The sequence below is a fragment of the Zeus faber genome (assembly GCF_960531495.2).
Source record: "Zeus faber genome assembly, chromosome: 13".
Lineage (NCBI taxonomy): Eukaryota > Metazoa > Chordata > Actinopteri > Zeiformes > Zeidae > Zeus > Zeus faber.
The window spans coordinates 5,058,374-5,081,962 of record NC_137198.1 but is presented as its reverse complement, the minus strand read 5'-3'; the positions used below and the strand labels follow the sequence as shown (position 1 = coordinate 5,081,962).

General features: G+C 46.1%; 2 protein-coding genes across 3 annotated transcripts in view; both read left to right on the top strand.

Moving 5' to 3' along the window:
• The window catches only part of pcnx1 (pecanex 1), a 38,491-nt gene extending 28,241 nt beyond the window's left edge, over positions 1-10,250 (top strand). For both annotated transcript variants that reach the window (XM_080012526.1, XM_080012525.1), the window contains exons 24-36: positions 110-239; positions 1,172-1,230; positions 1,901-2,116; positions 2,892-3,145; positions 3,794-4,024; positions 4,721-4,821; positions 5,438-5,588; positions 5,880-6,110; positions 6,197-6,471; positions 6,884-7,059; positions 7,786-8,216; positions 8,781-8,921; positions 9,093-10,250. In XM_080012526.1, coding sequence (XP_079868652.1) covers positions 110-239; positions 1,172-1,230; positions 1,901-2,116; positions 2,892-3,145; positions 3,794-4,024; positions 4,721-4,821; positions 5,438-5,588; positions 5,880-6,110; positions 6,197-6,471; positions 6,884-7,059; positions 7,786-8,216; positions 8,781-8,921; positions 9,093-9,233 — 2,537 coding nt within the window. In that variant the 3' untranslated portion in view covers positions 9,234-10,250. The remainder of the gene's footprint in view (positions 1-109; positions 240-1,171; positions 1,231-1,900; positions 2,117-2,891; positions 3,146-3,793; positions 4,025-4,720; positions 4,822-5,437; positions 5,589-5,879; positions 6,111-6,196; positions 6,472-6,883; positions 7,060-7,785; positions 8,217-8,780; positions 8,922-9,092) is intronic.
• Positions 10,251-11,283: 1,033 nt separating this feature from the next.
• lgmn (legumain) lies at positions 11,284-22,820 on the top strand. The gene is made up of 14 exons (XM_080012539.1): positions 11,284-11,391; positions 11,707-11,872; positions 12,090-12,187; positions 13,482-13,563; positions 13,737-13,819; positions 13,913-13,988; positions 14,422-14,484; positions 15,690-15,756; positions 18,643-18,761; positions 19,184-19,273; positions 20,065-20,274; positions 20,760-20,930; positions 21,478-21,545; positions 22,064-22,820. Exons 2-14 carry the CDS (start codon positions 11,726-11,728, stop codon positions 22,104-22,106), a joined length of 1,317 nt encoding a protein of 438 aa, XP_079868665.1. The 5' UTR covers positions 11,284-11,391; positions 11,707-11,725; the 3' UTR covers positions 22,107-22,820.
• Positions 22,821-23,589: the final 769 nt, after the last annotated feature.

Below are 23,589 nucleotides of genomic sequence, written 5' to 3'. Positions count from 1 at the left end.
TGCCTAGCTCTACTTTAATACTAAAACTGTTGGCAAAGTGCTGTGACAGTGGTAGAACAGTAGAACCCTCTGAAGTGTTTATGGACGATCCTTCACTCGGCGCCTCCAGACTCCGCCATGCTGTTCGTCCAGGCGGTCATCTCCGCCGTCTTCTCCACCCCCCTCAACCCCTTCCTGGGCAGCGCCATCTTCATCACCTCCTACGTCCGCCCCGTCAAGTTCTGGGAGAGGGACTACAAGTAGGTCTTCTCGTTCTGCTGTTAACATCAGAAGTATATCCGGCGTTCCGGGGAGCTTAGTTCGGTTCCTTCAAGGAAACATGGGATGCGTCCTTGGAAAGCAGTCTGCAAAGGAGAAGAAAAACAACTCAAATTCTAGTTGAAGAGATACCTGTAGCTCTGACGTTCCTTTTTCGGCCTTCCATTCCTTCTCGCCTGTTCCCTCTTAAGTCGTTGTCAGTCGGGCTCGTTGCGCGAGGCGACACGGCGGGCTTGATTGTCGTCGCCATGGCAACCGGAGGAGCGGTGCTGCGTGGTTTTTTTTTTTTTCCCCCCTGGGGGATGGGGGGGTGTCACGTGACGCCACCGCCCGAGCTCCTCTCGGCTCGTTCGGCCTTGGGATTTGAAAAGGAATATTCCCGAACGGCTTCCAGGGCGGAGGAAAGTTATTCTGAGGAATGAGACGCAGCCTGTACTTCCCTTCAGAGAAAGATTGGTCATTGCAGCAGGAAACACAATAAATAATAATAATAATAATAAAAGTAATAATAATAATATTAGTAATGATAATAATAATAGTAGTAATAATAATAATATTAGTAATGATAATAATAATAATGGCAGTAATAATAATAATTAAAGTAATAATAATAATATTAGTAATGATAATAATAATAGTAGTAATAATAATAATATTAATAATAGCAGTAATGATAATAGTAATAATATTATTATTATTAATATTAAAAATTATAATAATAATTATTATAATAAAAATAATAGAGGATGTCATCGTCAGGATTATATGATTATGTACAATTAATACACATAACAGTACTGGTAAGCTTGATGGCTCCGACACCCAAGGCAGGAAGTACCGTGTGAGGACAATAAAACAGTTCAGTTAAGACTGTGGTTCCATTTATTTATTACTTGTTTATTTCCGTTCCCAGCACCAAGAGGGTGGATCACTCCAACACACGTCTGGCCTCTCAGCTGGACAGAAACCCAGGTAAGAGGAGATGGAGATGAGATGGTGGATGGAGGCTCCACAAGCTTCATCACTTCACTACTTGTTCTGTTGATGAGCGGAGGAAAGGTCCTCGGGTCTCCTGACTGAACGGGCAGAGTCAAAGTTATTTGTTGGATTTTAGTTCCAGTTCAGTCCAGGTTTGTCCTGGAGCAGAATTAAAACAAGTTTTTAGTTTTTTTTTTTACATTTTCCTTCCACCTTCCCACCCTTCTCCTTCGCCTGCCTCTCTTCTTTCTTTCCTTCCTTTCTCATCCTTGTATACTTTCCTTCCGTCTGTCCTTCCTTCTCTCCCGCCGTCCTTCGTCGCTGTAAACTTTCCTTCCTTCATCTCTCCTTTCCTCGCTGCTCCTCTCCGACCATCCGTCCTTTTGTTTCCTTTTCTTTTGTCCTTGCTTCCTTCTCTTTCTTCTGTACTCCTTCCTCCCTATTTCCTTCTTTCCTTACCTTTCCGCCCTCTTTACTCCCTTCCCTCTCACCTTACTTTCCCGCAATCCCTCCTTCCCTTCCTTTATTCCTTCCATCGACCCTCCTTTTCTTTCTTTCCTCCATCTTCCTTTCCTTCCTCCCGTCCGACCGTCAAATCCTCCGGTCTTACCATCGCTCCCTCCCTCCCTTTTCTCCTCCCTCCCTCCCCTCCTCCCTTCTTCAGGCTCGGACGACAACAACCTGAACTCCATCTTCTACGAGCACCTGACGCGCTCCCTGCAGCACTCCCTGTGCGGGGACCTGCTGCTGGGCCGCTGGGGGAACTTCGGCACGGGGGACTGCTTCATCCTGGCCTCCGACTACCTCAACGCCCTGGTGCACCTGGTGGAGATCGGCAACGGCCTGGTCACCTTCCAGCTCCGCGGCCTGGAGTTCAGAGGTGAGGGGAAAGTGTCACCGCCAGGTGAGACGATCGTCGCTCGAAAATGTCTTTGTGTCCTGCTCCGGGGAACTCCCTTCCCTGAGCCCGGAATGTCTTCCCGTCGTAAAAAACCTGAGCTCAACGGGTAAAATCCGAAAAGAGGAGAAAATGATCAAGAGTTAAATGAGGTTGAAGTGAAGAGGGTCGCCCTCCAGTGCGAACGCATTGACATCGTTGTGTTTTCCTCATATTTTAACGTGTTACATGGAAATACGTGGAACTAAATAATGGCGTCTGTCACATGGGAGCCCAGACAGAGGGCTGAAAACACCAATTCAAATCATCTTTCATTATTTTTAAATACTTAAAAAAAAAAAAAAGACAACTTTTAAGAAAATAAAAATAGAATCAAAATGTTTTTTTCTTGTTTATTTTCATTTTTAACAATAAATTGAAATGTCACTCTGTGTATGGGGCATTTAATATTATATTCTGTCATAAATACACAACTATTTATAAGTTTGGAATGGACCCAAATGGGCCCCTGAATTTACCCCCCGACGATTAATAAAACCTTATCTACTGATCTACCCTCTGATCTTAAATAAGATGTCTGCTTTGTACAATCGGTCCATTTAATCCTGGATGTTGGGGGCCCAAATCTCAAACTTCCCTTCGGCTTTCGATCAATACCGATGTTATTCATAGCGTACATTTTTTACGCACGTCGAGCGATTGGATGGAAATGGACGTGGGGTCGGGATGAAAGGCTCCCCTGTGTTTCGATCCTCAGGGACGTACTGCCAGCAGAGGGAGGTGGAGGCCATCACCGAGGGGGTGGAGGAGGACGAGGGCTGCTGCTGCTGCGAGCCCGGCCACCTCCCCCACATCCTGTCCCTCAACGCCGCCTTCGGCCAGCGCTGGCTGGCCTGGGAGGTGCTGGTCACCAAGTACGTGCTGGAGGGCTACAGCATCACCGACAACAGCGCCGCCTCCATGCTGCAGGTGTTCGACCTGCGGCGCATCCTCACCACCTACTACGTCAAGGTCGGCGGATCCCTGTTTGTTTATTTATTTAGGTTTATCTATTTTGGGGAAAACAATGTATACGGGTGCTGGGGGGGGGGGGAGTCTGAAATGTTATTTTCAGTTGAACAAATATTAGGCCATAAATGTCATTGAATAGGCTTAAGTTTGAATTTAGGAGCTCTTCATTTCAACGTGAATACTTTACACTTTATTTAACCCTGTATTTATTTTGGCCAAAACCGTTCGAGTTCTTCTGCATCAGAGTCAGCGTTCCTGACTTTCCACATTTCTGAAACCCCAAAACCCGACTGTTACCCGCCTCTCCGAGAACATCCTGCCATCGGTGTAACGAGGCACTGATAACTATCTGGCATCTTGTTTTCCCTTTAAACTGAAAGGCTTTCAGGCAGACCTTATACTGTACTTTTTGGAAAGCAGCAGCAGAACTTTTTTGCGTCTGCTGCCATGGTAACGCCCTTCGTGACATGTAATATGTAAACATCAAACCCAATCATATGCTGATTGTTTGTTTATCAAAACAGTTCCAATGCAAATAACAGCTCATTTCCCGCCATCTTCATTTTGAATCCAACAGCGTTGATTCCTTTCTATGTGGTGGACATCTTTGGTAGAATGGTGCTTCTAACGCCTCCGTCTTGGGCTCAGGGGATCATCTACCACGTGGTCGCGTCCTCCAAGCTGGAGGAGTGGCTGGCCAACGAGACCATGCGGGAGGGGCTGCGGGGCTGCGGCGAGAGGAACTACGTGGACCTGGACCCCACCTTCAACCCCAACATCGACGAGGACTATGACCACCGCCTGGCAGGCATCTCCAGGGACAGCTTCTGCGTGGCCTACCTGGACTGGATCCAGTACTGCAGCTCCAGGAGGACCAAGGTTTCTTTTTGGATTGTCAGAAATACTGTCGACTGTATTTAAGAGGAAATAGTTTGACAATTTGCTTTCAATCTGATACGATTTATTACTAATCTAAGTTATACTTTTGTGTGAGTATAAATGTATTTATTTGTAATATTCCACATTCACTTAAAGGCCTGGAACTAATACATATTTATTATATTGTATTACTTAATGCAATTTTATTAACTTAATGCTTAAAGAATGAATTTAAAAAGTGTACATTATTGTGTACTTTTGATTGAATGTAATGACATTGTACTTTTTTCCTTTTCCTCAATAATTCATAATTAGTCATCTGAATACTTGTATTTTTTTATAATTATATCTAATTATTATTATAATTAGATATAATAATTATTTCATTATTTTAAGTCACCAAGCATCACTTTTCTACTCTATTCCAAATAAAAATGAATTATCGGAAAAAATGTATAAATCACAAGATGTGCAAGATACCATTACTGTCTGAAACTGTTTTTATATTTGAATTGTAAGGTATTGTACTATTATAAAATGATTGGAATGAGTAAGTCATAACTGTTGCTAGCCAGGCTGACATCTCCTCTCCTCCTCTCCTGCTCTCCTCCTCTCCTCTCCTCCTCTCCTCTCCTCTCCTCTCCTCCTCCTCTCCTCCTCTCCTCTCCTCATCTCCTCCTCTCCTCCCCTCCTCAGCCTCTGGACAGTGAGAAGGACTCTGCTCTGGTGCTGCTCTGCTTTGGTCTGTGTGTGTTGGGGAGAAGAGCTCTGGGCACGGCAGCGCACCACATGTCCAGGTTCATACACAGTGTTTGTTGTCGCCGCTCGGGGTGGACGTTTTTCTGTGGCGTCAGTGAAAGTTGCTCTTAGTCTAATAGGGCAGCAAAACTCTCTTTTTATATCTTATAGTTCCCTAAACTAATCCGTGGTTGACATGCATACCGTGTATTACTCATTTGTTTTATCTTAATTGTGAAAACAAGACGCTGCGACGCGGATTTCTTCACTTTGGAGTCGAATGTTAAACCTCAAAGTCATGATTATATCCACCTGCTTTTTCTAATCCACTCTCTCTCTCTGTCTCTCTCCTCTCATCCTCTCTCTTTTTCCCTTCTTTCTCTCCCTCTCTCATCCTCTCTCTTTCTCTCTCCCTCTCTCGCCTCTCTCTCATCCTCTCTCTTTCTCCTCTTTCTCTCTCTCTCCCTCTCTCTCTCTTTCTCCTCTCTCTCTCTCCTCTCTCTCAACTCTCATCCTGTCTCTTTCTCCTCTCTTTCTCTTTCTATTTCCCTCTCTTTCGTCCCTCCTCTCTCTCTCTCTCTTTCTCCTCTCTCTTTCTCCTCTCTCTCTCTCTCTCTCTCTCTCTCTCTCTCTCTCTCTCTCTCTCACCTCTCATCCTCTCTCTCTCTCTCTCAGCAACCTGGAGTCTTTCCTCTACGGCTTGCACGCACTGTTCAAGGGCGACTTCCGCATCTCCTCGGTCCGGGACGAGTGGATCTTCGCCGACATGGAGCTGCTGAAGAAAGTCGTGGTTCCCGGAATACGAATGTCCCTCAAGCTGCACCAGGTCGGGCTCCGCATGTTTACATGACAATGTTCAGACGGAATGATTCTTTCACTTTTAAACTAAATATCTCGTGTATGCTCATGTCATTCTCTCTCTCTCTCTCTCTCTCTCTCTCTCTCTCTCTCTCTCTCTCTCTCTCTCTCTCTCTCTCTCTCTCTCTCTCTCTCTCTCTCTCTCTCTCTCTCTCTCTCTCTCTCTCTCTCTCTCTCTCTCTCTCTCTCTCTCTCCGTCTCTCTCTCTCTCTCTCTCTCTCTCTCTCTCTCTCTCTCTCTCCCCCTCCCTCCCTCTCAGGACCACTTCACGTCCCCGGACGAGTACGACGACCCGGCGGTTCTGTTCGAGGCCATCTCCACCCACCAGCAGAACCTGGTCATCGCCCACGAGGGCGACCCGGCCTGGAGGAGCGCCGTGCTGTCCAACTCGCCGTCACTGCTGGCGCTGCGCCACGTCCTGGACGAGGGAACCAACGAGTACAAGATCATCATGCTCAACCGCCGCTACCTCAGCTTCCGGGTCATCAAGGTGAGCCCGGGCCTCCCGGTGGCGGGAAAGCGGAACCGGGTCCGGCCGTACTGACGCCCCACCCACCCCGTCTGCCCCCCCCGCAGGTGAATAAGGAGTGCGTCCGCGGCCTGTGGGCGGGGCAGCAGCAGGAGCTGGTGTTCCTGCGGAATAGGAACCCGGAGCGCGGAAGCATCCAGAACGCCAAGCAGGCGCTGAGGAACATGATCAACTCGTCGTGCGACCAGCCCATCGGGTACCCCATCTACGTGTCGCCGCTCACCACCTCCTACTGCAACTCCCACCCCCAGCTCGGACACATCCTGGGGGGGCCCATCAGCATCGGCAACATCCGCAACTTCGTGGTCAGCACGTGGCACAGGTGTGTGTGTGTGTGTGTGTGTGTGTGTGTGTGTGTGTGCGTGTGCGTGTGTGCGTGTTCTGTCACCAAAGTCTTGCTTTAAAAAATAAAATAAAATAAAAACGCTCACACTCTTGGTATTGGTCAAGCAGTTTGGCAGCAAGGGTCTCCGGGTCTCCTGTAGTGGGAGGCCGCACTGGAGCCTGCTGCTGCGTTCAGGCTCGTACGGGGAGCTACGCCCACACGAGCCTGAGAAGTGACTTAGAGTTTAAAGTCAATCCAAAAACACCCTGGTGACCGTTAAAGGGAGGCTCAGATAGCGGTTATGTCCGCCCTCCTATCGGTTTTGGGGGGGTGAGGTTTATCAAAGACGGTAAAGCCACGCAGTGCGGGCGATTGCGGCCGAACCGGCGCTGACGGACTCTCTGGACAGGCTGCGGAAGGGCTGCGGCGCGGGCTGTAACAGCGGGGGGAACATCGAGGACTCGGACGGCGGCGGCGGGCTCTCCTGCGGCAGCGGGAACGGGACGGGCGGGGTGAGCGACTCCATGTCCCAGGGAGCCGCCTCTGGACCCCCACCACCCCACTCCTACCAGCCCCACTCCCTGGGTGAGAGCCCAGTACATTATTATTATTATTATTATTATTATTATTATTAGTGTCGCCGTTGTTGTATGAGAGCGTTTGCTCTGCTGATGTCGACGCTGCGAGGAATGGCTTCAGGGTTCCCTCTGAATCCGTCTGCTTCATTGCTATACCACAACCACAACAACCAGACAACATGTGAAAGAAAGATGATTGTAATTTAGGCAAATTCCACTCGAAAAACAATTGAATATCCTTTTAGTGCAGTGCAGGTGAGAAGATACCAGCGCTTTCTGATAATATTTTAGTAACTATATGCATGGGCTACACACCCTCCTTTCACCTCACATATAGGAGTATCTATAAAGACATGATCAGTGTGTGCTGGTGTTTTCTTTGTACTGTGTATTTGTTTAGACGGTGCACACGGTTGAGAAACAAGTTTTTATTAGAATTATGTTCCCGTCCACCTCCATCACGTTGTCATTTTCGGTACAAAACACTGTTTTGTAAAGACAGTGCCATGGCCCGGACATGGATCCAGCACCGCAAAGCTTCACGGCCAAAATTAAAAAAATACGGAACTAGTATAATTAATATCTAATGTTTTCCAGAACCCCATAACCATAAAGAATCATGGCTATAAACGACTGAAGATTTACTATTATAATATTGTATCGCTACTATAACTACGAATGTGATGTAGTGTGGTCATAACCTCCACCTCTCTCTCCGTGGCCCCGTGTGCAGGCACCAGCCAGAGCTCCCAGTCGGTGCAGTCCGGCCTGGTGCGTCACTCCCCGGCTCGGACCTCCGTGGTCAGCCAGTCGTCCTCCTACCGCTATAGCAGCAGCCGCCACTCCTCGCTGCGCACCTCCGCCACCGGCCTGGAGCCCTGCCGCCGCTCCTCCACCAGCCAGCTGTCCCTGCGCACGCTGCCCACCTCCCTGCAGCTCCGCCTGGGCTCCGCCTCCGACCCGGCCGGCCCCTCCGCCTCGCTCTCCAGCCACAGCATCCCGCCCTGCAAGCGCCACACGCTGGTGGGCCTCCTGGGCAACGACGGCCTTGGCGGCGCTGCGGCCGACCCCCTCAGCCAGCACCACCACCACCACCACTACACCCACTACCACAACCCCACCGTGGCCACCGTGCGGAGGGATGACATCTCCTACCGAGTGCAGGTGGGTGGCGTCCATGGGACGATACGTTTCCGATAATGGGCAAAATGTTATTTCTTATTACGTCGTCATATCAATGAGTTCATCAATCAAATAATCTCCTATATCTTTGAAAGTCATGGAAAGTCATGGAGTCCCTGCAGAGGGAGGTAGAGTAGACGCCCTTGTCCCTCTCTCTTCTGGAGGAACAACAGATATCCTTCCTTTTGCAGTAAATGTGTTCAGGAATTTGATGTTTGTCTGTGACGTCATCATGGATTCCCTCAACAGTTCTCTCAGTAATCATCATTATACGGACATAAAAATATCAATTTGTCTGTGTTTGAATAAGCGATGAGGGCTGTTTTTTGACTATTGACCATCTGTTTCAAGGCACAGTTTTCCCTTTTCCAGTCCCCCCCTTTTTTTTTTTATTGAGTTGTTTATACTTAGTGCAGCATCATTGAGAAATCGCAACAAGGGAGGGATATTGAAAGCGTCGCATAGAAATTGAGCACAATGTAGTTTCACAATGAAAGGGTTTAAAGAACCACTAGATGTGAAGGTGGGTCCTGTGGCGCCTCTCAGATTGTGGACGCAGGCCAGGTGCTGGAGAACATACACTTATCCAAGAGGAAGGAACTGCAGTGGCCCGACGAGACCGTCCGGCTGAGGGCAGGAAGAACCTGCTGGAGGGAGTGGAGCCCCTTGGAGGGCATGGAAGGACATGTAAGTCACCAGGGCAACGTGTTTTTCTGTTTGTTTTGTTTTTTAATGCATCCTGTAACTACCTGGTTTTATTCCTGCCGGGTTATTTAAAAATGTTCTGTGTGGAAATTTGCGATTCTGAAACCTATGCAAAATCCAAAGACGTGAATCCCCCCCCCCCCCGATTGGCAGGTGATTCACCGGTGGGTGCCTTGTTGCCGAGACCCAGCCCATCGCTCCCATATCGACAAGACCATCCTGCTGGTACAGGTGGAAGACAAGCTCGTGCCCGTCATCGAGACGGGGGTCATTGAGTTGGGTGCGGAGGTGTGATTCAAGCAAGCACACTATTGGGGGTGGATTTAAGCACCCCCCCCCCAACCTCCCCGCTCCTTATTCCGAGGGGAAACAGAAGCCAAGGAAACTTGCAAGAAGAGGCAGAGACGCTCGCTCATAACGCCACCGTTACTGCATCCACGTACATTACAACAGTATCTGCCTTGCTTTGCATCGCTCATAAATGCTGCATGACAGTTAACAACCCTATTAAGTCCATTCTGCGCTAACCGGTGATTCTTTTCTATGCATTTCATCAACTTTTTCGTTGGATGATTCGCACGCACGTGTCTGTGTGCGCGCAACCCGATGCAGGTTTGACTCGTTATTCAGACAGTGCTGAGTGTTGGGGACGTGTGGAGATTTTATTATATTCTGTTTGTCTCTAAATAATTTGCCAAATAAGCCTGGTATCGAGTGGTTGCCATGGTTTCATGGTTTAATACTAAAGTGAGAGTTTTTTTTTGTTGTTTTTCTTGCTGCCAAGACAACAGAGAATATTGTCATAGAATAGATGGAATGGGAAAGACGCGTCGGTGCTGTGCTCAACATTGTTTTTATTTTTATTTTTTTGTCATTCCCTTTAGTATGGACATTTCAACGTTGCGCAAAGAAATAAGAACTTGCACTATAATTTCTTCTTTTTTTTAATTAATTTACAGCGATGCACTACAATCTTTAGATAATATCACCTTTTATTTATTACAGACTGTATGGCCATGGTTACAGATGCCTTGGGAATGAAATATAAATGCAATCATTCTGTTTTCAGCCATTTTTATTTTACTGTTTTATGTTTGATAAACTTGAAAATAACTTTTTACTGTATATGATTATATATATAAATGAAAATATATATATTATGTCAATTTACAAAATATATTGTTTTGAATATTTATTACTGTGAACATAGTATTTACACTTTGTTACAGCTTTTTTCATTTATGGGACAAAAGTTAATGTGTCAAGGACCATCGGTTGAAAACAAGATACCGAATTTTTTGATGGACTGTTTCCCTGTTTAAATTAAATTCTTTTCTAAATGGAAAAATAAAAACAATTTGATTTATTGCTTATATCCTCTTTGGAAAGCTTTTAAATTGCATTTTATCTTCATCGATTTGATATCCATATCATTCAAGTCAGGGTGTTTCCCTCTGCCTAGATTTCTCCAGCGCTTCATTGTTGTACTGTTGTGTTCGTGGTAGAACTGCAGTGGAACCATATCGACCGACTGCCTAAATTACTCATGTAATTCTGCACACTCGGCTGCTGTCCAGGTTACAATTGCAGAGTCATCGGGCACATAGTTTAAAGAGCCAACCCTTGATCCGTGCAAAAGATGCACTCGCATGCATTTTTACAAGATCCTCACACAGAACATGAGCAAATCATGTGAGTCTTCTTCTATTATGTCCGTATTGACCTGCTTAAGGCCATAATGTTGAAAAATAAAGGAACATCATGAAACACAGTAGTGGAGCTGCAAGGGGGAAAGGCAATTGAAAGATGTGTACTCAAGAACAAGTAACATTACTTACAAAATATCAATTAGATTAAAGAGATGGATTAAATGTATTACCCGTGTATAAGTAAAAAACTAGCCGACTACGTTCAAATCTACTCAGACTATTTGTTTATTTTGAAATAACCGTAATCCTCGCCTGCACTAATAACAGCAGTGTTTCAAAAAAACAATAAAACTGTTTGACATTTGAATATGAGGGATCAAATGGCGCAAATACTATGCTAAAAATGAGCATGCCATTCTTGCACTGCATTAGTAATAACATTAGTAAGGAGGTTAATAACAAACCTTATAATGGGTGAAATGAGACAATCACTCAGAGAAGACACACTCTAATCTGATCGGAAAAGTTTATTGTTATCATTAAAAATAACTCAAATGAACACGGACTGCTCTGAAAAGTTAATGAACTTGGTGGGAGTTTCTTTTCTTTGGTTTTTTATTTGTATTTGGCCTCGAACACATGACCCAGAGGAGCGAAGCCCCGCCCCCGGAGCCACCCCATTGGCTGGTGGAGTCAGGGTCCCGGCCGACCCTGTGTATAGATAGCGGAGGAGCGCGGCTCTCGACACACACAGCGACACAGCGACACGCTCCTCGCCTCAACGCACCGCGCCGCGTCGAACGGTAACGTAGAGTAAAAGTTCACTTTCCTGTTGTTTCCATGTTGCCGCGTCGCTACGTCCTCGTTCCGCCCGCGTGGTTTTCCCACTGCGTGAACCGCGCTAACGCTAGCTCTCGTCGGGAGTGTGTCGTCACGTGATCCCGTGTCGCGGTTCCTCCGCGGAGTCCCGGTCCGGGGCCGGTCTGGCTGGTTCTCCGCCGCCGGTCCGGTCCGCCAGGCCGCCGGCTTTTCGTTCGTTCAGTTTCGGGCGGGCTGGTGGTGCGGGTGGGGGCGCTTATCAGGCAACGGCGGCGTAAACCCTCCCCGTGTCCACCCAGGACGGCACCAGGAGAGGGGATGTTTGGGCCAGTCGCCGCCGTCGCCCTGCTGGGCCTCCTCGGCCCGGCTCTGGGGAGCGCCTTCCCCTCCCAGCAAGCCGACGCCGGGAAGAACTGGGTGGTCATAGTGGCTGGATCCAACGGCTGGTACAACTACAGGCACCAGGTGAGAAGCCACACGCAGGGCACGGGAGGATGAGGTGAGACTGCCCGTGTGTGTGTGTGTGTGTGTGGGTGTGGGTGTGTGGTACGGGGAGGGAGGGTCAGGTCGTCCGTTGGCCCATGTCATCTCAGAATCTAGCTCTGGTGGTGAGATTGACCCTGTCTTTCACTCCGGGGCCCGAGGAGATGAGTCGGTAATAAGTCCCGCCGCCTCTCTCCAGGCTGATGCGTGCCACGCCTACCAGATCGTCCACAGAAACGGGGTCCCCGACGAGCAGATCGTGGTCATGATGTACGACGACCTGGCGAACAATGAGGCGTGAGTATTGTGGTTCGAATGACATTTCAAGTCGGCTTCTATTTCCCTTTAAAACCGTGGTATTGTAATGGACCGGTGTGACAGTGGACTTTATAGGTAACTTCCTAATGGTCATTCGGGGTTAGGGTGAACCCTCGCAGTCGTTAATAACCGGGTCACGTGGTGTATGTTCAGATGTAGTGTCGGCTTCACACTCACACTTCACACAGATGATAACACTGAGATGATTACCGACGGTAGCACATGCATCACAGCTTATTAGACGGTGTGTTTTATCAACAAGCAATTAGGTGCATGTCACGGTTTAGGCCAAACGCACGAAAACTTTCTGTTCCCTCATCTTGGCATGTGTCCCGTGGCTGTGACTCGCTGGCCACAAAAAAAGGCAGCCTGTATTCTGACTTTCCCCGCTCTTAACAGGAGGCGGTAAAGAGGAACACACTTCAGTCACATGAGGCTCGTTTTAGTGTCCCCGTACGGCTTCCACTTGAAGTTATGGCGCTCTAAATCTCAGCACGCAGCCGGGGGAATAGTGCATAACGATTATGACACTTACGTTACGTAATACACATTTTGCATTTCTTTCCCTTTGCCTTCTGACCGGTATCGCTTTAAATGTGTTGTGGTTAATTAAGGGGACGTTGGGGAGGATTTTGGAGAAGTCTCTTGTTTCTTTTTTAAGGGCTACAAAAAAACGTTGAACTTTAACAAGGATGCAAAATTGATTGTCTCGTGTCAGAGCCTTTTATTTATGTTTTACTATTTATCGGACTAGGAGCGATGTACTATAAATGTATTTCACCAGTAACGCTGGCTGACAAATCATAATTATCAGTATCAAATGGTAAACTGGTTGACTGAATAACAGTGTCCTAACTTGTTATTACCTTCCATTAATTACCACAATACCAGAGGCATCTCTTACTTAATATGACTTTGTGACGCTAACTTGAACTTGATAGCGTAACTGGGGTGGATAGATTATTTACAGAACTGTTGTTGTGACATTATGGGGTGCTTGGATGATAAGAGTCGGGCAAATCAATCCCGCAGTAAAAGGGAGAAGAGCCTTTTATAGATTCAGCTCCTGCCCATCTGTGAATCATCCATCTCATTGCCGGGCCGGTCCGTACATGTTGGGTCAAGCCATTTTGGGCTTCCCGCTGCCTCACCAAAGTGTGTGTGTGTGTGTGTGTGTGTGTGTGTGTGTGTGTGTGTGTGTGTGTGTGTGTGTGTGTGTGTGTGTGTGTGTGTGTGTGTGTGTGTGTGTGTGTGTGTGTGTGTGTGTGTGCAGTAATCCGACCCCTGGGGTCGTGATCAACAGACCAAATGGCACCGACGTGTACAAGGGAGTCCCGAAAGACTACACCGGAGACGTGAGTCCATGTGCGAGCAAATATTTGCTCGCCGGGTCAAATCAAGGTGGCGTTTGTATTGGGCGGTGGGCGGCCTCTTGTCCTCTGCGGAGCTTTCACTGGGGAATGTGTTTTTTTTTTAAGTCGCTTGCCTTTTGTCCGTCTCCTCGTTCGTTTTGTATCGTGCCGTGAAGGCGGTGACCCCCGAGAACTTCTTGGCCGTGCTGAAGGGCGACCACGCCGGCGTCAACGGTGGCTCTGGAAAGGTTTTGAAGAGGCAAGTATTATTAAAAAAACAGGTGTGTGTGTGTGTGTGTCCAAACTAGCTCATCCTTCAGGTTGTTTCAGCTTCTCCTCTTCCTCTTGGCAGCGGCCCAAACGACCACGTGTTTGTTTACTTCGCCGACCACGGTGCGCCTGGTATCTTGGCTTTTCCCGATGACGAGGTGAGCAGTTGTTTTTTTTTTTAATTTTTTTACTTCCTGCTCTTGTTAAAGTAAACTTTTCCCTGAGCCTCAAACAAACAGTGCTGTTAAATAATGTCTGGCTATTAAAGTCAGTGTTGGTTGTATGTACGTAATAAATGAATAATACCAGGACTCAACATGCACTGACCTGTTTATTTGAACGCCCCCTATTGATTCCTAGTTTAATTATTTTGGTTTATCATATTCATAGATTCCTAGTTTGATTATTTTGGTTTATTATATTCATTGATTCCTAGTTTAATTATTTAGCTTTATTATATTTATAGATTCCTAGTTCATTATGCTTCTAACCATCATTTAACACACTGGTCTGCATGGCCGGTGGCACATTTAACTCATTGCCAGCCGCTGAATAAATATTTTTGTGACTCTTATCTCTCTCTCCACACAGCTCCATGTGGAAGACCTCCAGGACACCATCATGTTCATGCACAAAAACAAGAAATACAAAAGGGTGCGATACAACAACTTCTGTTTCTCCCCTGTTGTGGAAATTCCACTGTGTGGTCGGTGAGATAAACCCTTGCTATCGGGAGCAAACTGAGACCTTTTGTTATGTTAGCCAGAATGACATTTATTTTGCAAAGTAGGAGAGAGGAGTGGTACACTTTCTAAACAGTGACACCGCAGTTTCTCTCTGTGCCTTTGTTTGGAGAGTTATTATACTTTCTAAAAGTTTGGCGTACTCTTGTGACTACGCCCTAGTTACATGACCAACTGCATATAATGATTCCGAATGCCCATATAAGGTAATTAGGGTTCAACTGATATATCGGATTTCCAACATATGGGGCCGATATTGGTGTTTTCTTAGATATCGGGTGTTGGCCTGTCGGTGTCATCAACCTCTGATATGTAAAAAAATTACCCGGGAGCCACCGGGCTGGGAGGAAGCAGGCGGGAATATTTCCAGAAGTGTTCTCTGCTCCGCGTAGCCGCTCTTGTGTCTTTCTCAGGGAAGTAAAATAATAAATGTGCGAGAAGGACGGTCATCTGTTCAGAGACTGATTGGTCTGATTACAGCTGTCATGCACCTTTATTTTCTTTGCACATTTTATTTATGAAAAGTGGCCAAAAAAAAAGGGTGAATTCTGAATTTAAAGGCATTAATGTATCCTGGAATTATTATTATTATTATTATTAATAAACCTTTTTTTATGTATTCTTTTTTTTTGGGGGGGGGGGGGGGTCAAAGAAGTTTGAATTGAACAATATTGAATATGGGCGCAACATATCGTTATCGGCAGCCTCAGTCAAACAAATATCGTTATCGGTCGGACCTTGAAGGTAATAGGGATTTGCGTTCACAATTCACATTCCTTTGTGAGCTCAGCGGGTGGCTACGCTGCGGGCGGAGCAGGTAAGGGCACAGGGAGCAGTGGGGGTTAGGTGTATCTTTTGTTACTGGGGGGGGGGGGGGTTGGAATGTGAAGTGTGAGGTGAAAACAGGAGGCGCGTGGCTCGAGCACACGATGAGGTGTGATGGAAAGTGACCGAGTTTCCGTCAGGCGGTAACTCGGTCATTTTCCATCACACCTCACACACCGTTCTGCAGGTGCACAGATGTACGCTCTGCCCGCGAGATAACACATGACTGTAAGCAGATGTCACTGAAGGTGTTTTGATTTACTTCTCCTTTATTCCTCCACACACACACAGATGGTGTTCTACATTGAGGCGTGCGAGTCTGGGTCGATGATGACCCACCTGCCTGCTAACATCGATGGTGAGCTGAGCCTGATTCACTTTCCAGGAAAAACCTAAACGTGGGGTGTGAGCTCAGTCTCCAGGAAGTTGTCGATTTATTAAGAATCCAGGCAGGGAGCCACGCCCACAGCTGCTCTCACCTCCGCTGCACTTAACCCCACTAACAGATTTGCTTTTTTTTTTAATATGCTCATGAACGGATCATTTCATCTGTCGCTTGCTTGCGGTTTTCATACGTCGGCGTACACAGCTGATGTTTGCCGTTTTTGTCACACTTTGTGGCCAATGTGGTTTCATCATGTGCCTTGGCAGCGTGTGAGACACTCAGACGCAACCGCAGATCATTGTCCTGTTTCTGTTTTTATATTGTGGCTTCAAGGGAGGATCTTACATTTCTACTTACTTAGCTGTGTGTATTTTATTTGGATGTTGATGAGTCTATTTATTTATTTATTTTTACACATTCTATTTTCACAGAATACATATACTCAGTCCCACTAATGATGATGGGAGATTTGGTATATCCCTAGATTAGCATTTCTTTTGTTAATAATGTTAAACCACGTGACTGTATTACTGGCAGATAAAGAGGCAACTTCCTATTTGTGGGATGGGGCACCGCTTGCCTCAGCCAGATACATGGGTCTCGCCGTGAAAAAGTTTAGGACCGTCTGATCTATAGAACCCAGATGAGGAAAACATAGAGACCATCTCAACGTGGCGATTTCTATGCAGTGATTTTAAACGGGCGGGTTTAGAACCGGCGCCGTGTCTCGCTCACCTTTGTCTCAGATACCAAAGCACTTGCCACCGGGGATTTTAAGAATCACAATAGTCGTTATTGCCAAGTACGTTTACACAAACAAGGAATTTGTCTTGGTGTTCGGTGCATACATGAAACATAAATGTAAAATATTAGCGAAATATATACAGTGGGGCAAAAAAGTATTTATTCAGCCACCGATTGTGCAAGTTCTCCCACTTAAAAAGATGAGAGGCCTGTTATTTTCATCATAGGTACACTTCAACTATGAGAGACAAAATGAGGAAAAAAAATCCAGAAAATCACATTGTCTGAATTTTAAAGAATTAATTTGCAAATTATGGTGGAAAATAAGTATTTGGTCAATAACAAAAGTTAATCTCAATACTTTGTTATATATCCTTTGTTTGCAATGACAGAGGTCAAGCGTTTTCTGTAAGTCTTCACAAGGTTTTCACACACTGTTGCTGGTATTTTGGCCCATTCCTCCATGCAGATCTCCTCTAGAGCAGTGATGTTTTGGGGCTGTCGCTGGGCAACGCGGACTTTCAACTCCCTCCAAAGATTTTCTACGGGGTTGAGATCTGGAGACTGGCTAGGCCACTCCAGGACCTTGAAATGCTTCTTACGAAGCCACTCCTTCGTTGCCCAGGCGGTGTGTTTGGGATCATTGTCATGCTGAAAGACCCAGCCACGTTTCATCTTCAATGCCCTTGCTGATGGAAGGAGGTTTTCACTCAAAATCTCACGATACATGGCCCCATTCATTCTTTCTTTTACACGGATCAGTCGTCCTGGTCCCTTTGCAGAAAAACAGCCCCAAAGCATGATGTTTCCACCCCATGCTTCACAGTAGGTATGGTGTTCTTTGGATGCAACTCAGCTTTCTTTCTCCTCCAAACACGACAAGTTGAGTTCTTACCAAAAAGTTCTATTTTGGTTTCATCTGACCATATGACATTCTCCCAATCCTCTTCTGGATCATCAAATGCTCTCTAACAAACTTCAGACGGGCCTGGACATGTACTGGCTTAAGCAGGGGGACACGTCTGGCACTGCAGGATTTGAGTCCCTGGCGGCGTAGTGTGTTACTGATGGTAGCCTTTGTTACTTTGGTCCCAGCTCTCTGCAGGTCATTCACTAGGTCCCCCCGTGTGGTTCTGGGATGTTTGCTCACCGTTCTTGTGATCATTTTGACCCCACAGGGTGAGATCCTGCGTGGAGCCCCAGATCGAGGGAGATTATCAGTGGTCTTGTATGTCTTCCATTTTCTAATAATTGCTCCCACAGTTGATTTCTTCACAACAAGCTGCTTACCTATTGCAGATTCAGTCTTCCCAGCCTGGTGCAGGTCTACAATTTTGTTTCTGGTGTCCTTTGACAGCTCTTTGGTCTTGGCCATAGTGGAGTTTGGAGTGTGACTGTTTGAGGTTGTGGACAGGTGTCTTTTATACTGATAACGAGTTCAAACAGAGTGGAGGACAGAGGAGCCTCTTAAAGAAAAAGTTACAGGTCTGTGAAAGCCAGAAATCTTGCTTGTTTGTAGGTGACCAAATACTTATTTTACCGAGGAATTTACCAATTAATTCATTAAAAATCCTACAATGTGATTTCCTGGATTCTTTCCCCCCATTCTGTCTCTCATAGTTGAAGTGTACCTATGATGAAAATTACAGGCCTCTCATCTTTTTAAGTGGGAGAACTTGCACAATTGGTGCCCGACTAAATACTTTTTTGCCCCACTGTAAGCATATGTAAACTAAGGCTGTTTTTTTTTAATAAAGCTTTATAGTTTGTGCAGGAATGGGCAAATGTTCAGTATAAAGTGTATATACTATAAAGTGGCTCCTTTGAGCAGTATGGTTCTTTTTTGGTCATCCCCACACTATTTCTTCCACTAGGGTGTTCGTAAAAAGGTAATTTCACCTTATTTGAAAACCCATCCATATCTCCAACAAGAAGTATGCGTGTTGTTTGGATATGTGGGCTCCTTGTCAGAGGGTTCTTTTGGGGCGTTTTGGTTTTGTCAACGTAAAGAGCTGGAGTTGGGACTTGAGCACCAACAGGCTCACATGACCGTCATCAGAAGAGAACATTACAAATGTGATGTTTAACTGCAGACACCTTTCTTCCTCCATTAAGTCTACGCCACCACCGCCGCCAACTCTCACGAGTCGTCCTACGCCTGCTACTACGACGAGGCGAGGGACACCTACCTGGGAGACTGGTACAGCGTCAACTGGATGGAGGACTCAGATGTGGTGAGGGAGCCCGCGCCCGGTCCACGTGGCGGTCTCGCAGCAGGAGGTGGTTTCAGTGCGGACGCCGTCCTCCAGAGACAAACGCAGCTTTTCGGGTTGTCAGTTGAGACCGCATTGGGTCTGGCTTTGAATGTGATGTGAAACTGGAAAGTGTGAGCTACAAATGTGCATTCTCTTCTTCTTAAAGCAGAAGTTCAAGAGATTAGTTGTCACAGTTGAGTCCAACATTGGTTCAATATCGCTTAAAAAAATCCACTTTGCCTTTATAACCCATTGAAACAACCAGGGTTTTTTTTTTTTTTTTTCCCTGTTATGCGCAGAGATAAGTGTCATCACTTGTCTTGAATGTTGCGGTGGAAATTATTTGGTTTTCCCAGGTGAATGTGCTGTGAATTCCCAAAATTTTCCCTCATGTTTTCCAGGAGGACCTGAATAAGGAGACGCTGGGGAAGCAGTTCAAGATCGTGAAGAGCCACACCAACACCAGCCACGTGCAGCAGTTCGGAAACAAGGTCAGAATGTGAGAAACGTCGTTCCACCCTGGCACGGGTGGCGCTGCGGTTGTGTCGTGTCCAGGGATGGAGGTTGGCACCAACAACATGCCTCTAAATGTTGTCAGTGGTTCAGAACAACGTGTGTTTTTGCACATTATGTGTGTTTTGGAACACTGGCATTTCCCTTTGGGATTAAAAGTACCTTTATTTTATAATGGATCTATTTGCCATCAGTTGCATAGTGCCACTGGTGAATGAGGCATAAGAGTAAATATGTGTTTTGTTGTTGCTAAAAATTATTACAACTTTTTTTTTTTTTTAACTCAGCCAGAAATGTTTTTATTTCTAAGTAGTGCAGTATTTCAGGTATAAAAAAACAATCAAAGTATCATTGAGGTCTGTGAAAGAATTGCAAAATGAGTTCAAGTTCAAAAGGTTATTTGTCACATACATATGCATACGGTCATCCATGTATGCAGTGAAATGTCACCCGGTGACTACGCACAGTAAGCTCTAAAAATACCAAATTGTGCGTAATCAACACGTGGTGCTTGCGCAGGCGACGGCAAGGGGCGGTGCCAGAATCGCGATACTGGGTTCTATAATTGCATATTAGGATTAGTTGTCTGTGTTGTATGAAATATACATTTAAATCCTGCTAAATTCCACTTCCCTTAACTTACCTACAACAGAACCTTCACACCCTCACAGATTCGGTTTACACACAAAACACAACGATGAATCACACAACACTCAACCTTTGTATAGCAGTGATTGTTGACTGAGCTCTGGTTCCGGTTCCGGTGCAGACGCTGTCCCGCATGAAGGTGATGGCGTTCCAGGGCAACTCCATGGCGGGCGCCGAGTCGGCGCCCCCCATGAGCCTTCGGCCGGTGGCCGACCCCACCCTGACCCCGAGCCCCGACGTCCCCCTGGCCATCCTCAAGAGGAAGATGATGGCCACCAACGATATAGCGGCAGCGAGGGGGCTGCTCATGGAGATCAGTGTCCATCTGAAGGTGTGTGTGTGTGTGTGTGTGTGTGTGTGTGTGGTGCGCCGCGCCGCACCGCAGTCTTCGACCAGATGAACTTGTTTAACGTGTTTCCTTGATGGATTGAAAGAGGTTTGTTTTTGTTTTTTTTCCCTGGCCGTCGTTCAAGCTATGAACCTTTAAAAAGGATGAGACATAAAACGTCGCTTTCCGTGTAAACAACACGGAAGTTAAAACCCTTCCCGACCGAGCGGAATTTTGAAGAGTGAAACTGATCCAATACCAAATACATTTTAGCAGCTGAATAGTCTGTGAACGGACGCCGTGTGAAACATTGAGAGTTGTGTCGTTTCCCCTCTCGGGCTGGATGTGAACGTTTCATCAAATGCCAGGTTGTTGCTGGGCGAACACGTCGAGCGACTCCAGCTTCAAAAGAGACATGGGGCTTGAAATAAGGTGTGATGAGCTTGGGACAAAAAAAAAAACCCGCTCTTTTCCCTGTGTGCGTGCAGGTGAGGGAGATGCTGGGGAACACCATGCGCCGGGTGGTCGAGAAGGTGACGGGCGACGACGCCAAGAGCCAGAGGATCCTCAACGCCCGGGTGGAGCTCACGCAGCACGCCTGCTACAGAGCCGCCGTGCGCCACTACCGGGACAACTGCTTCAACTGGCACAAGACCCAGGTACGGCTGCGCCGGGGCGACCGCAGCGCCGTCGGTGTCAGAATTGCAAACTGTCCCGTGCTTCCTCGTGACTGCGGCTGGATGCGGTTGCGGTTTCGGTTCCCGCTTAAAACCAACGGTTGAGATTCGGTTCTGTTGGTGGCGTGGGTGGACGCGACGCTTCTCTGTCTGACATTTTCCTGTCAGGGGGAAATCTTAAGCACCGCCGCCTGATTGTCGTTGTGTAATTCACACTCTGCTAACGACATTAGGTGCCTCTTGAAAAACTGATTTTCAATCTAAAATATTTATTTAAGAATTATCTTCTTAGTAGTGGCACCTTCCTCTTTAAAATCCAGCTTTGTGTTGATGAAAGATGGTTGGTAATCAAATTGACCTTAACTGGGTTTTTTTTGTTTAACTATAGAGTACTGTATACAAGTAAAGGGGAAATCTGATTCCCATTTCTGGTGGGAAGTGCAGTGTTATTTGCACGGCGCGCAGCGGAAGCGTGGCGTGGCCTTTCAGTTGACTGTACTTTGATGTGCGACGCCCTCTTGTGTTGCAGTACGAGTACGCCCTGAGGCAGCTCTACGCTCTGGTGAACCTGTGTGAGGAAGGATACCCGGTAGACAGGTACCTGCTACAGACCAGCTCCCATTTCACTGCTTTTTCTACATCACTTTCCATCTCTCAATGCGTCCTTTTTCATTTCTGTGCTTCAGTATGAACTTAAAACTTTACTTTGGTTTCAAGTGCCATGTCGTCGTTTACTTGCCTTTTAAAAAAAATTTGAATTAAAAGCAACTATTTATCATGGTGGTTCGGAAGATATATCATTTGTTGGCTTCTCACAAAAACAAAACACATGCATACTTTTGGTGTGCCCTTTAAATTAGATGGCTGCAAGTTTTCCTTATATACCGAATATTCAAGTCAAGGGTTCTGTTAAATTCCAGCAAAGGCAGCGTCTTAAAAAATCTTCAATTCTTAAATTAAATTTGCAGACACCTGTATGCAGATACCCTGACCATGTAAATGTCCAATATTATTATTATTATTATTTTAATAAAAAAATATTCAAATTTCTAGTTGTACTGTTTTAAACATGAGTCGTATTGATTAACTCATCATTTATTTCCTTCCCTCGTCAGGATCCAGCAGGCCATGGACTCTGAGTGTTTTGTCAGAGAGTGAATGGAGATCCAGGAGTGAGCGCGAGCCTCAGAACTAACTGATGCGGCGTCTCTTTGCACTGCTAAGGAATCGACTCAAGGCGGAGCCAACTTTCTACTGTTCTCTTGAGACACTCGGAACGCTGGTCGCCTTGATTTTAATGAGAAATCGTTTTGAACACTTGTTTGTTTCTGATTTCTATTGCACTGTATGTCACTGTGAAAGTTGCTGCGTATGGACAAATGTTTTACTTCTTCAAATTTTTTACAAGACATATTTGACAATTATGACATGAATATATTATTTTGATTTTAGCTTAACTGGATATGGGGAGGAGCTTGAATGGTGAACTTACACTTAAAGCATTTATTGCAGACTATCCTTGGCGTTTTAAATGACTGACAGATACTTTGTGACCCTGATTTGGAAATAAAAATCTGTGACAGTCCAAAACAGTTTGACATTTTTGTATCTCTCTGTGCGTCATTTGTTTAAGAGAACGATGTGAAGGGTAAAAGTGGAGTGGTTTTTCCTTTACTTTTTATTCCATATTATTTTACTCTCCTTTATGCAAATGTGTTTGTTCTCCGGTTTTGTGTACTTGAACAGCGCTACAGCTCCTGCGTTCGAGGAACGCAAACGTGAGCGGGGCCCGAGGTTCACATTTCCGAGTGTAGAGGGGGCCGGAACGCGGCGCCCGCAGTCAGCCGCGGTGACGAGGCTCCGGCTCTTTCCTTCCGGTTTGCGCCGACGCGTCGGGGCCGTGGAGGAAACGCACAGCGCCACCCGGCGGTCTGCGTGGGACTGCAGCTGTGTGTGTGTGTGTCATAAAGACACGACTCAAAGCGCTTTAATAAAAATGGAATAGAGACATACATCTGTCCGTCCGTTCTTTTGTTCATTTATCCAGTTTTCCGCTTATATCTAATTCCTCCGCCAATCGCCGATTATCTCCATATATTTAAATGTGCTGTTTTCACGGGGGGGGGGACCTTTCAGACCTTGAGATCCAAATGAATGTGTATTTTGTGCGATGGAGAAAGACGCAACAGAACGTGTCATTTGTTTATTTTGGGAGGACTTTTATTTTTATTTTTTTTATTTTAAAGCGGGATAATAGCTTCACAAATTCATTATTCCAACCCTGGATTATAGAGGTTTTGTTTTGTTTAATGTTTTTGGAGATCTGGCGTCCCGATGGACAGAACCCCCCCCCCCCCCCCGGTTTATTATCTTATCTCTTTTTGTTGTTGAAGGAGCCGTCTCTTCATCTAGATGTATTGAAACGAATGGAGCTTCACGTTTATTGAACCTTTTGTCAGAATTGGACCGGGCCCCTATCACACGTTGTAGTTGATTTGGTTTCATTGATTGAATCTTTGTTTATTTGTCTTTATTTATTTTATTTAAATATATTGCCCCTGAATGTAGACGTTTAAAAAGCGCACAACTAACACTCGGTGTCAAGATGAACCTTTTTCCTGCCTTTGTACCGTCAACGTGT